The sequence below is a fragment of the Rhinichthys klamathensis genome, unplaced genomic scaffold, assembly GCF_029890125.1.
Source record: "Rhinichthys klamathensis goyatoka isolate OS25496 unplaced genomic scaffold, OSU_Roscu_1.1 h1tg000150l_1, whole genome shotgun sequence".
Classification (NCBI taxonomy): Eukaryota; Metazoa; Chordata; class Actinopteri; order Cypriniformes; family Leuciscidae; genus Rhinichthys; species Rhinichthys klamathensis.
Window position 1 is genome coordinate 2,568,967 of NW_026606685.1, and position 12,411 is coordinate 2,581,377.

At 38.9% G+C, this 12,411-nt stretch overlaps 1 protein-coding gene across 1 annotated transcript; it reads left to right on the plus strand.

The window, feature by feature from the left end:
* Positions 1-88: 88 nt before the first annotated feature.
* On the plus strand, positions 89-11,220 carry ubap1 (ubiquitin associated protein 1). The gene is made up of 7 exons (XM_056258391.1): positions 89-273; positions 2,015-2,063; positions 2,200-2,324; positions 2,403-3,194; positions 8,876-9,040; positions 9,158-9,259; positions 10,214-11,220. The coding sequence occupies exons 2-7, from the start codon at positions 2,024-2,026 to the stop codon at positions 10,352-10,354; spliced, it is 1,365 nt and encodes a 454-aa protein (XP_056114366.1). The 5' UTR covers positions 89-273; positions 2,015-2,023; the 3' UTR covers positions 10,355-11,220.
* Positions 11,221-12,411: the final 1,191 nt, after the last annotated feature.

Below are 12,411 nucleotides of genomic sequence, written 5' to 3' on the forward strand. Positions count from 1 at the left end.
AAACCCGTGCTAAACCCATGTGCAAAGTCCGACACAGATGACGTCTCCTCAACTGCTCCTCGCTGATTGGTCGAATCTGTAATCATTCAGTGGCAACGCATGTCGTCACACAGGAACCGAAGGAGGCGGTCAAACCAAGATGGCGTTCCGCGATGAAGCAGGAAATATACTCGGTTTTCAGTAAATCTCCTCATTTGAGAGCGTCGACCGGAGCTTGTATGTCCGAGGAGAAGTGAGAGACTTATTCGGAGACTGAAGACAGAGCAGATATTGGTAAGGACACCGGTGGGACGCGCAGGGACAGTTTGAGGGGCGGTGGCAGAGGAAGTCGGGCCCTGTTAGGTCGCTTCACTAACCTGAACTGAAACACAACTAGACAGTTGTTTTTAACCAGATGTACACGGTCATTTCTCTGCTTCTCTAGTTATTAAGTACCACATCTTTGTTTTTAGATCATAAATCTTTTCGTTATTTGATTGACATGTCAGATCGAAAAGAGAAAATCGTAGTAGCTTGGTAAGAAGCCAGGAACAAATATGTGTCATCATCCAGTTTCAATATAAATCAACTTCGAAAGATTCTCTCATCAGTAATGTTACATCTAAAGGTTTATTGTTGAAGTTAAACTGGTTTTGGACTCATCTAGCTTGCTGTCTGTATTAATTTTTCATTTCATTTCAAATAGTACGCAACAAATCTGTTGACTGTAGTTAACAGACGATCAGCTGTTATGCTTTTTTATGTAAGACATCATGGCTGGTGAAATGACTTCAAAACCGGTTTTATCAGCATGTGATACAGTTTTGGGGTAGTTCCCTCCCTGGTTATCATGAAGTAGATTGTCAGTTGTCAGTTGGGCTTAGTTTATTGAAATGTTTTAGTTTGTACACTTCCTGAAAATGTTGAAGCTTGTGTGTTTACAGTTTCAAAAGAAAATCCAAGCGATGCTTGTAACTTAATGCTGTTTGGACTATGCTTTGTTTTCTAGTGATCTGACAATATTTTTTTTGTGTTCGACACTATCCGATTACCAATATGCAGCCATTTTTTAAAATCATTTTGACGTATTCAAATCATTCGACAACAACGAAAACATGCCCTAATATGCATTGTTGTTGTTGTTTTGTATTTCTTTCCATATTTTTTTGGGAATGGATAACTGGTAAACTTAAACGGTATGCATTTTACACTTGAGAATACATGTTATGTAAATATACAAAAACACATTATTAGAGTAAAAAAAAATAAAAAATCTTTTATTCAGTCAGGACTCATCAAATTGTTTAAAAGTGCAAGTAAATATTTTTTTTTACAAAAGATTTTATTTCAAATTCATTTTCTTGTTTTGAACTTTCTATTCATCAAACAGTCCTAAACAAAGTATCACTTCTGTTTTCATCATTCAACAATAACAGTTTTGCCATCAGGGGAATAAATTTAATCTTAAATTGTAACAATACTTCATGATATTCCTGAATTTGCTGTATTGTAATCAAATAAATACAGTCCTGGCCTGAAAAAAAAAAAGACTTTCAAAACCAGTTTCAGAATTGTACTGACACCAAACTTTTAAACAGTAGTGTATAATGTAGGTTAAACGTTTTTCCATTGGTTATGACATAGTTTCAATTTAGTTTGTGTAATTCTTTATATTTAAGACCAATAGTAAGATTACTGCAGCTCTTAACGTTGAATTTAAATAGCATATTTCATTAGAGTCTTAAATCTCTTTAGTATTGTGTTGGCATAATCACTCACAACCAAGCAATTCTGTTGTTATCTTAAGCAATATAATTCTAATTCTGTCTTCCTTATACTTCTCAGGAAATTGTAACAAAGTATAACCAAAAGATTTTCTCAAACCTTGCTTGTTATGTGATATTGGATATATATATATTGTAATTTCTTATGTTAAAATAGTAACTTCTGTAAAGAAAATCAAAGTACAAGGAAGTGGAAAATAGGTAACTGTCCTCAGTTTGTGTGAATTTATGTTGTTTGTTTATTTCTTTAGTTACTCTAAATGGCTGCGAGGAAGTCTGGATCAGATATCCACAACAACGGTGAGTCAGACAGCCAATCAGCTGTCATGACTGTTTATTATATTTTAAAAAGACAACAAAATTAGAAATACAACATTTAAATGACTAATTTTAACTCATTTGGTTTCCTTGTTCTTCTGTTACTTGATGTTTCAAGGACCCGTCAGCTACCTTGAGGATGTTCCCTTCAAGCTCAATGAGAAATTCCGCTGTCCCTCAAAAGTGGGTCTTCCAATGGGCTTCTCTTTGTCCGACTGTAATGTCAAACTCTTAGATCTCCAAGTAAGTCGGATTTTCCCTCTAACTTTCCATCATATAAGTGTTTTGTCAGAAATAATGAATGCTTTGCTTTTACTCCAGTATGACTTCAGTCTGGAGCGACGGAGCGTTCAGTGGGGGGAGGAGCTTGCCAAAGCACGAGCCGCCGAAGCACGAGCGGCGGAGGTCGCCCAGGTGGACTCTGAAAATGAAAGGCAGGCTGCTGCTCAGGATGCAGATGTCGGATTGGTTGGGGGGAAGAAAGCCCGCCCCTCTGATGAGCAGGACGTTCTCCCACCAGCTTTGAACCCGGTTTTAGCTGGCCTGTGGCACAACGCAATCCTTACGCCTCTCCCAGCCCCCTCTTTTGGACTGACGCGACCAGCACCTAGCAACCCGGCCCCGCAGTGTCTGAACTTAGCTGACTTTGAGCGAGAGGAGGACCCTTTTGACAAACTTGAGCTCAAGACACTGGACGACAAAGAAGAGTTGCGAAATATCCTGCAGAGTCAACCGCAGTCCGTTTCACCTCCTCAGCTTCCTCCAGCTGAAAATCGCCCCACTTCTCCAAGTACTACGCCTCCTCTTCAGGCCAAAGCGGGAATGTTCCATAAACCCAATGGACTGGTTGGACTGCTGGACTTAGAACGGGGTGGGGTTGTGGGGACCCCTCTGGGACAGATTGATGCCGACCGCCCATGTAATATTCGCTCACTGACTTTCCCTAAGCTTTCAGACCCAGGAGACTCCCCCTCAGAACCTCCTCTCAGCGTTTACCCACCACGCAGTCTGTCCAACGGCATGCCACCATCCCTGCAGAGAACAGCATCCAATACCAACACGACACTCCCCCAAGAGCAACCTGTCTATGCTCAGAATGGAACAACGAAGCAGGTATTGTAAAATAGATGAAAACATTTGCATTTCAGTGCTGATTGTTAGCATGTAAAATAGTCAACCCAGGTTCAGTGGAAAAACACGAATGTGACGACATTTCTGCAAAATTATTTTACGCAGTTTCTTGCATGTTATCTCCAGTGAGTGGCGCTAAACGCGTGTCCAGTTTTATCTGAAACCCATGAACTTGAATCTGGCAACGTTTTATTTCATTGCTGCTTGTACGTATCGAAGTGAGTGATGCTTAATCGCATTTGAAAATAACATAGCCCCTACACTGAACCCTACCCTAAACTTATCCGATAGTGTTAACAAAAGCAAACGTGAGACATCAAAGTATTTGCTAAAGCAACCATGCTGTTTTAGCTTGCTTTGGGATCTTTTTCATGACTCGTTTCACTTGAATCAAATGGTAGCTGACTAGCTGTACCAGGTGAGCTACTGAGGTGATTCAACAAGGTGCTGAAAGCATTCTTTAGAAATGTTGGCCCATATGGATAGGATAGCATTTTGCAGTTGATGGAGATTTGTGGGATGCACATCCAGGGCACGAAGCTCCCGTTCCACCACATCCCAAAGATGCTCTATTGGGTTGAGATCTGGTGACTGTGGGGGCCATTTCAGTACAGTGAACTCATTGTCATGTTCAAGAAATCAATTTGAAATGATTCGAGCTAGGGGTCGACCGATTATCGGCCTGGCCGTTTATCGGCGCCAATATTAAGCATTTTTATGGTTATCGGTATCGGCCATTTTCAAAACCGATTTGCCGATAAAATAATTTTATTTTGAAATGCGCTATATTTGGCTCTGACGCAGCCATCTTTGTCGGAACTCACCACTCTGTAGACTAGACTAATGTCCCCGCACATCTGATTTGTTGGGAGTCACGAGTCCGGCCAATCAGCGCGGAAAGCTGAGGCACTGAAAGTGTTGCACTCTCACACCGAGAGAGCACTCGCTGACTAGAACTGCTTCACTGATCACGCTTCAGTTGTCTCTCAAAGTTAAGGCAGCAGCAGACTTTGCTGAAGAAGCAATAGATTACTACACTGAAGTTGCAAAATACCTCAATATAATAGAGCCCTGTGATTTCCGCGATGCAGAACAGACGGAGTCGTGGAATCCAGTCATAAAAACGGTATTTACTGTATAAAGCGGAATATCACGGAATTTATCAACTTTTTGATGAATTAATAAAAAGCAGGTCAGTACAAATCAAACCGCAAAAAGACTATTTAAATATGAATCCTGCGTGTCTCTAACGTTAATTGAATGGCGCAGAGACGCGTGATTTCAGTTACCACACACACACACACACACTGGAGCACGCGTGACGGTTGCGCTGTTTTCAGCCTCAGCCGCATCATTATATGAGGACATGATTGCATAAACATCATCTCCAGAGCCGCTTAGTCACTTCATGAGCTTTTTAATGCTTCAACTGAGAAAAGTTATCGACATATCATAAACACACAGAAACTCAAAGATCTCCACGGCAACCCGTCAAAATAAAAGTTCGATTTTTCACAAGGCCCTAAAAATGACATTTTTGTTAAACTGTAAATAAATTGAATAAGTTTGATTTTAATTCATTAGAAATGCTTTTTGATTACTAAAATTTTATTTAAAAATTAAAATAGTCTTTAAGTTTTACAAAATGTTTACAGAATGCTGCTGGGTGCTCCCTGCACTTTTTACAAGTTATTATTATTATTATTAAAGTCCCTGTAAAGGCAATTTCAAAAAAAAATTCTAAACACATTATAAATGTTAGAAATGTATTGCTAAAACATATTATAAAGACTGTGAACTGTGAAGTACTGAATTGTGGAGTTAGACCGTTAAACAGTTTTTCACCATTGCTATTTTCCGGATTTTCTGGGCGGGGCTAAAACAGGGCTCGATGACGCACTGGAGCCCCTGAGCCCCTGGACACGCCCCTACTTGATGACGCACGGGAGCCGCTGAGGCTGGCCGCTCCTAACAATTATAGAGCACATTCACATCAGTTTGCGCTCAATCGCGAGTTACTGTCTGTCAGTACTATTAGTAACACAGCCTACAGATTGCTAGCTAGCTATGCCTTCGTCGCGGAAATGCGTACTACCTGGATGCGATCACCGGATCACGTACAAAACAGATCGGTGTCCTTGTTTAAATTTCCGAAAAACAATTACATCAAGAAGAAGTGGATTAATTTTGTGAAGAGCCACCTTGATGGAGAGCTGAGGATCACCGCCAAAACCCGCCTCTGTAAGTGATCATATTACATGGGATAGTTTTATAAACTTTTGTCGGAGATAACTGTCTGGGATTCACTGATAATCCGCTGTTGCTGGTGAATGGGGCCGAACCGACTCCCGCCTCAGCCTTCATCCTCCCGTCGCGCCGACAACTGGTGCCATCATCGGCAGTGCGTGCCCACCGTGCGAGCATCCATTACGGCTGTAGAGTTGAGTGTGGACGGCATAGTCTATGGTGGACGGCAGCTTTCCCGCGAGTGGGCGTGGTTTCAGCGCAGCCAGCGGACACGCCCCCAGCGTTTGAGAGCAGAGATTACTGCTCATTTTTTCAAGATTTTGATAGCTTATTTTATGTACTTGCTGGCTTTTTTTATCATTCTAATTTGGCTGGGTGACTAATAACAAATTTTTCTGTGGTGTGACAAACTCAAAACACATACTTAATTTTGACTTTACAGGGACTTTAATAACAGTTCTCAGATTCAAAGATATGTTTAAAATCATTTAAAGAAAGTATTTGTCAAAGCCCTTTGTTATTCTTAATTTTTTACAATAATTTACAGTTTTACACCAGACATAGCTATAATATATATATATATATGAAGAGTTCAGATGCAAAAGCCTCTAAATGCCATCTGAAATTTTCTTCTAAAATGATCATTTTTATCAAGCTCGTATATTTAAGTTTAATAATTTCACTTAAATGGCAAGAAAAATTACCCATTTATTGTCATTTAAGTGAAATTACTGAATTTAAATATACGAGCTTGATAAAAATGATCATTTTAGAAGAAAATTTCAGATGGCATTTAGAGGCTTTTGCATCTGAACTCTTCATATATATATATATATATATAAATATATATATCGGTTCAAAATATCGGTTATCGGTCTATTTGACCTGTAATAATCGGTATCGGCATCGGCCCTGAAAATCACATATCGGTCGACCCCTAATTCGAGCTTTGTGACATGGTGCATTATCCTGCTGGAAGTAGCCATCAGAGGATGGGTACATGGTGGCCATAAAGGGATGGACATGGTCAGAAACAATGCTCAGGTAGGCCGTGGCATTTAAACAATGCCCAATTGGCACTAAGGGGCCTAAAGTGTGCCAAAAAAACATCCCCCACACCATGACACCACCACCACCAGCCTGCACAGTGGTAACAAGGCATGATGGATCCATGTTCTCATTCTGTTTACGCCAAATTCTGACTCTACCATCTGAATGTCTCAACAGAAACCGAGACTCATCAGACCAAGCAAAATTTTTCCAGTCTTCAACTGTCCAATTTTGGTGAGCTCTTGCAAATTGTAGCCTCTTTTTCCTATTTGTAGTGGAGATGAGTGGTATCCGGTGGGGTCTTCTGCTGTTGTAGCCCATCCGCCTCAAGGTTGTGTGTGTTGTGGCTTCAAATATGCTTTGCTGCATACCTCGGTTGTAACGAGTGGTTATTTCAGTCAAAGTTGCTCTTCTATCAGCTTGAATCAGTCGGCCCATTCTCCTCTGACCTCTAGCATCAACAAGGCATTTTCGCCCACAGGACTGCCGCATACTGGATGTTTTTCCCTTTTCACACCATTTATTTTTAAACCTTAGAAATGGTTGTGTGTGAAAATCCCAGTAACTGAGCAGATTGTGACATTGTCAGACCGGCCCGTCTGGCACCAACAACCATGCCACGCTCAAAATTGTTAAAATTACCTTTCTTTCCCATTCTGACATTCAGTTTGGAGTTCAGGAGATTGTCTTGACCAGGACCACACCCCTAAATGCATTAAAGCAACTGCCATGAGATTGGTTGATTACATAATTGCATTAATGAGAAATTGAACAGGTGTTCCTGATAATCCTTTAGGTGAGTGTATGTCTATGTGGTGTTTTTAACATGCTTTAAGACAAACCATGTGCAAATTCATAAGTCAAAACTATTGCTGAGTATTTTCTCTTTAAAACTGCAGTGATCTAAAGACAGTCTCGAAAACACGCTTTAAAATCGCTGGTGTTTCTGATGTCACAAACTACCATGTAACCAATTACATATTTGCTGGCGGGCTTTAGCATAATTATGACCGCTCTGAAGCAGTGAAGTCTCAAGAGAAGCCAGGTTATCCCGGTATATTTTTCTGTTGATATGAAAAATCAGATAGATTTCGTAATATACATAATTCACCCGCTATATTGCTATCTTCTGATGGACTATATGCCTTTCTCCACTGACATTCTGAATTGTTCAAAGCATTTCTTTTTTTATAATTCAACTTTTTTTTTGTAAAAAAAAGTACATCACCACATTATTCAGTAATCACCATTGCAATTACACATTCAGCCACTAGTCACCATCAGTGGAATACAACCAAAACAAAAGCACATGGAAAGTAAACAATTGTTAAGCAGTCCTTTTCATTTACACCATTTTTATATGCTGCCAAAAATGATCCCATATATATATATTTTTATTTCTCCCTCATTATGCAGTCTCTCCAACATGCTCTCATATGAAGCAATTTTAATTATCCCATCAATCCAGTCTTTCAGGTCTAGGGTTTTGGGGCATTTCCAATTTTGTAAAATCATCCTGGCAGCTGTAATACAACCACTCTTAATAAGGGTAAATGTATTTTTCGCTATGTTGGGTATCACTGATTTATCTCCAAGAAGGCATAGTCGTGGTTTCACAGGTAAATTTGACCACTCTTCAAGTACCGGCACTGCCAGAATTTTACACCAGAATGGGTGAACTAAAGATTATTCCCAAATCATATGTAAATAAGTACACTCTTCTTCTTTTCAAAGCATTTCAAAGGATTCTGAGGCAGCTGTCTGACTCTGAGATGGCGAACGGGAACATGGTTCATGTAACATTAGCAACACGTTATTAGCTGTTTTATAACAAAGTCAAGCAAAAGGCTAATTATATAAATTACCGGTATGTGTCCGACGTTAAGAGCGATACCATTGTGCAGAGTTTACTTAAGTTGACCGAGTGAATCTGTGAGCTGGTGTGAATGAGTGGAGGTGGGGTTAATTAGCACATTAATAGATCTGCATGTACTAAATGAAGCAAGGGTGTAGAGTTACATTCAAGCTATTTTAAGGCACGAAGAATTTTTTTTCACGAAGAAAAAAAAAGTTTAAATATGTAATTTTGGTGATCAAAGATGAATTTTAAGGGATAAAATGATTGACTACAGGGGGACTTAAACCAATCTATAATAATGTGCCCTTTAATCATAATTTCTGTGAAAAAGGAATAAAGGTTGGTGTTTTACTGCCACTATTGGTCATTTCAACTGGAAACTGCAGTGAATTGTATCTATATTATGTACTTATGTTACCGTTTTGCCACAATGTAGGAAGAGCCATGTTTTTCCAATGAACCAAGGTTGAGAATAGTTCAACTAATTTTCTTCTAAACGTCTTTGCAGTCAAACCCCGTCACAGCTACTAACCATCCGCCTGCTGCCACGTTCCTTCTCGGCCTTTCTCCCAGTGAACGACAGTGTGTGGAGACAATTGTGGGCATGGGTTATTCTTACGAGGGTGTTCTCAGAGCCATGCAAAGACAAGGACAGAATGTGGAAGTGGAACAGGTCACTTTTTAGGCTTGGTTATCCTTACTACCAGTCTCTGTGATAGTGTTGTTTATGTAAACAATTAAATGAGACTCTTTAATAACTTAGTTGTTTTGCCACTTCTCTCATTCGCAGGTGCTGGACTATCTGTTTACTCACAGTCGACTGTGCGATCGGGGTTTTGATGCAACGTCTGTGGAGGAGTGCTTGGAGATGTACCAGGGCTCAGAGGAAAAGGTTGGTGAATTCCGACAGCCATAAATACACACAAAGACTGAATTACTATCTGCTGTCTAATTTAAATATACATTTGCATCTATACTTGTTTCCATGTGCTTGGAAACACTGATCCTATAAAGAATTTAAAAAGAATTATACTTTGTAAGAACAAAGTGTCATTTAGGAGTCTGTGAGGTACATATAATTTCTTCACAGCAACATAACAGATAATTCATATCAGATGCAAAGGTACAAAACTTGTCTGATCAAAGGTCAAACTTTTAAAGACCATTAGCTCACAATAATCATAATAACATTAACATGTTTTATTAAAGGGTTAGTTACTTTTTATTCATCAAAGAATCCTGAAAAAAATGCATCCTGGTTTCCATGAAAATATTAAGCAGCACAACAGTTTTCCAACATTGATAATAAGAAATGTTTTTTGAGCAGCCAATCAGCATATTAGAGTGATTTCTGAAGGATCATGTGACACTGAAGACTGGACTAATGATGCTGAAAAACTCAGCTTTGCATCACAGGAATAAATTACATTTTTAAACATTCAAATGGAGAACAGTCATTTTAAATAGTAATTTTCACAATATTACTGTTTTTACTGTATTTTTAATTAAATCAGATTTAATCAAATTAAGTTTAAATATGGCAGTTCAGAAACAAATTCAGTTCAAATATGGCATTAAATATATATAACATTGACTTAAACATTTTATATTCACACAAAGCTATTGCACGGCTTTTGAAGGCCTGTTATATATCGGCTACTTTTATGTTTCTTTTTTTGTGTGTGTTATTTTTGGATCCTTGTGCCCATTCTGGACATTTTGCATTATATTCCATAGAATAAAAAGTCATAAATATTTCAAACAAAACAAGGTTGTGTGTAAATGATGACATTCATTTCCGTTTCAGTTTTGCGTTGTTATATTTATGCAACATTCTCTCCCATAGGCTCTTGAGTTTCTGCAGCTGATGTCAAGGTTTGGGGAAATGGGCTTTGAGAGAGACACTATTAAAGAGGTACTACTCGTGCACAATAATGACCAGGATAAGGCGCTGGAGGATCTGATGGCCCGAGCGGCTGCGAGCTGAGCTTCGAGAGTCCGTCCACCTGGAGCCACCCCCTCCCCTGGCCCTCCGAGGGGTCCTGGCTGTGGAAGGATGTGATACTCTTATCTCTAAGACAGGACGACTGATTTTGTATCCTAATAAAGATATACCTCTTGGAGTAGGGATTGATGGCACCGCTCAACTGTGCATTCATCCCTCTTCAGCTGTATGTCTGTTAAGTGATCTTAGAATGGTGACGAGTGGGAGGAGCCCAAACCCTTCTCCGAGAATCGGCATTGGCTAGTGTCTCTGTTGCCATGGTGACAGACTAGACTGGGCGGTACTGGAGAAACAGAATTGAGCGGAGCCCCATTGACGCCAGGTTTGACAGATTACGGACTCGGAGTGACACTCGAAGCTATTACGCTGCCATCTCCCGCTGCTGGACGCAGGCTTTCGAAAATTGAAACCTGAACACTCATAAATACAACCCATGGCTAAACAGAAACCCCACTGAAGTGCCCTCTCTCTATTCTGTCTCTGCTGTTTGTTTGTTCATACATTGTTTATATGTTTGACAGGTGGAAATACTTTATCTTTCTTCATTTGTCCTTTTTTGAGATTGTGTTTCTTTGCTCTATGGTTAGGAACTGCTTTTAACAGAACTAATCAGCATTATGTAAGTTTGCCCAGTTGGCTTTTGCACTGGAATGAACACATTCGGCAAGAAAAATTTGTAAGTTCGGCTGGAGCTGCAAAATTGAAATGATGCCGCCACGTTTTCATACAAATGACATGCAAATACTGCACAGGCACACTGAATCACAGATGTTAATATAAACGTATTTAAAGATCTGTAAAGATACACTGTCGGTTTCCATCTGTAATAAATAAATTGAGAACATTAACACACCCTACTGAGGTTAACACATTAATATGAGATTTATTCTGAAATCTATTGGACAAAGCAGAAGAAAAATGGAGGTAAACACTAGCACTCAAAAGTTTGGGGTCAGTAAGATTCTGTTTTAAAGAAATTTAGTCTTTTGTTAAGCAAGGATGCATAATATTGATCAAAAGTGACCTTTATGATTAGAAATAAGAATGGATCTTAGAAAACATGAATGGATCTTACCGACCCCAAACTTTTGAACAGTAGTGTCCTTAAGTGATAGTTGTGCAATAGATCTGAAGGTGAGACTGTGAATTCTTGTGGCACATCTTTTGGGCCAGTAGAAACTCTGAATGGACTTTTAGAGATTTGATCACAAGAGGTAAACTGTGTGTCTGTTAAAATACCGGCCAACTTGCTCACATAATGGCATTCTCTTTAGAGGAAAGCAGAAAAAAGAGGTTGAACTGTGCAATGTAGGAACTTTACTGATATAATTTATTAACATATCTGACTTCAATAGAATTTTTTTGGCTCAAATGTAGCCCAATGTCTAACCTCATACGTTTTGATACTGAATTTTGACCTTTGGTTATCAGCGGGTGAATGTCATGAAAAAAATGTCCAGGTCATATTCCACCCCAAAATCCTAAAAAGATTTATTTGTGTATTGGAGAAAACCAAGCCTTTTTTAAGGACCAAAAAGTTTTTTTTTCTTTTTTTTTCTTCTTCTCCTCTTTTACTGAATTTTGTAACAAAAAAAACAACAACTCAATTTCACTGCAATAATGGTCTTTATGATACATAATGAGAAATAGACTTTTTTTTAAAAAATAAGGTGTTTTTTTTTTGTAGTGAAACATGACCTGTATATATGTTTATGAGAGGTTTTGTGACATTTGCCTAAAAAATTGTGAGTGTGCCATTTCTTTTTTTTTCTTTTTACTTTGTGTCAGTTCCCATCACACCAATTCATTTAGGTTGAGATGTAGATTTTTAAATGCCCTAGCAGCCAGATACCCTTATTTCACTCTTTAAAGTTTTCAAATATACAGCAGTCTTCAGTTGTTAAATGCTTTTACCTGGCATGAGATGGTACTACAAACCTTAATCAAGATAGTCCAGAGAAACATGAGTGTGTTACTGTTGATACTGTTCAAATTATATCAAGCACTTTCCTCTGAGATGGAATCATTTTTGAAAGATG

Bases quoted from the DNA above. Each gene is read 5' to 3' on its own strand.
- ubap1 (XM_056258391.1), top strand. From the start codon at position 2,024: ATGGCTGCGAGGAAGTCTGGATCAGATATCCACAACAACG. The intron at 2,325-2,402 runs GTAAGTCGGATT...CTTTTACTCCAG, and splicing joins TCAAACTCTTAGATCTCCAA to TATGACTTCAGTCTGGAGCG. The intron at 9,041-9,157 runs GTCACTTTTTAG...TCTCATTCGCAG, and splicing joins AGAATGTGGAAGTGGAACAG to GTGCTGGACTATCTGTTTAC.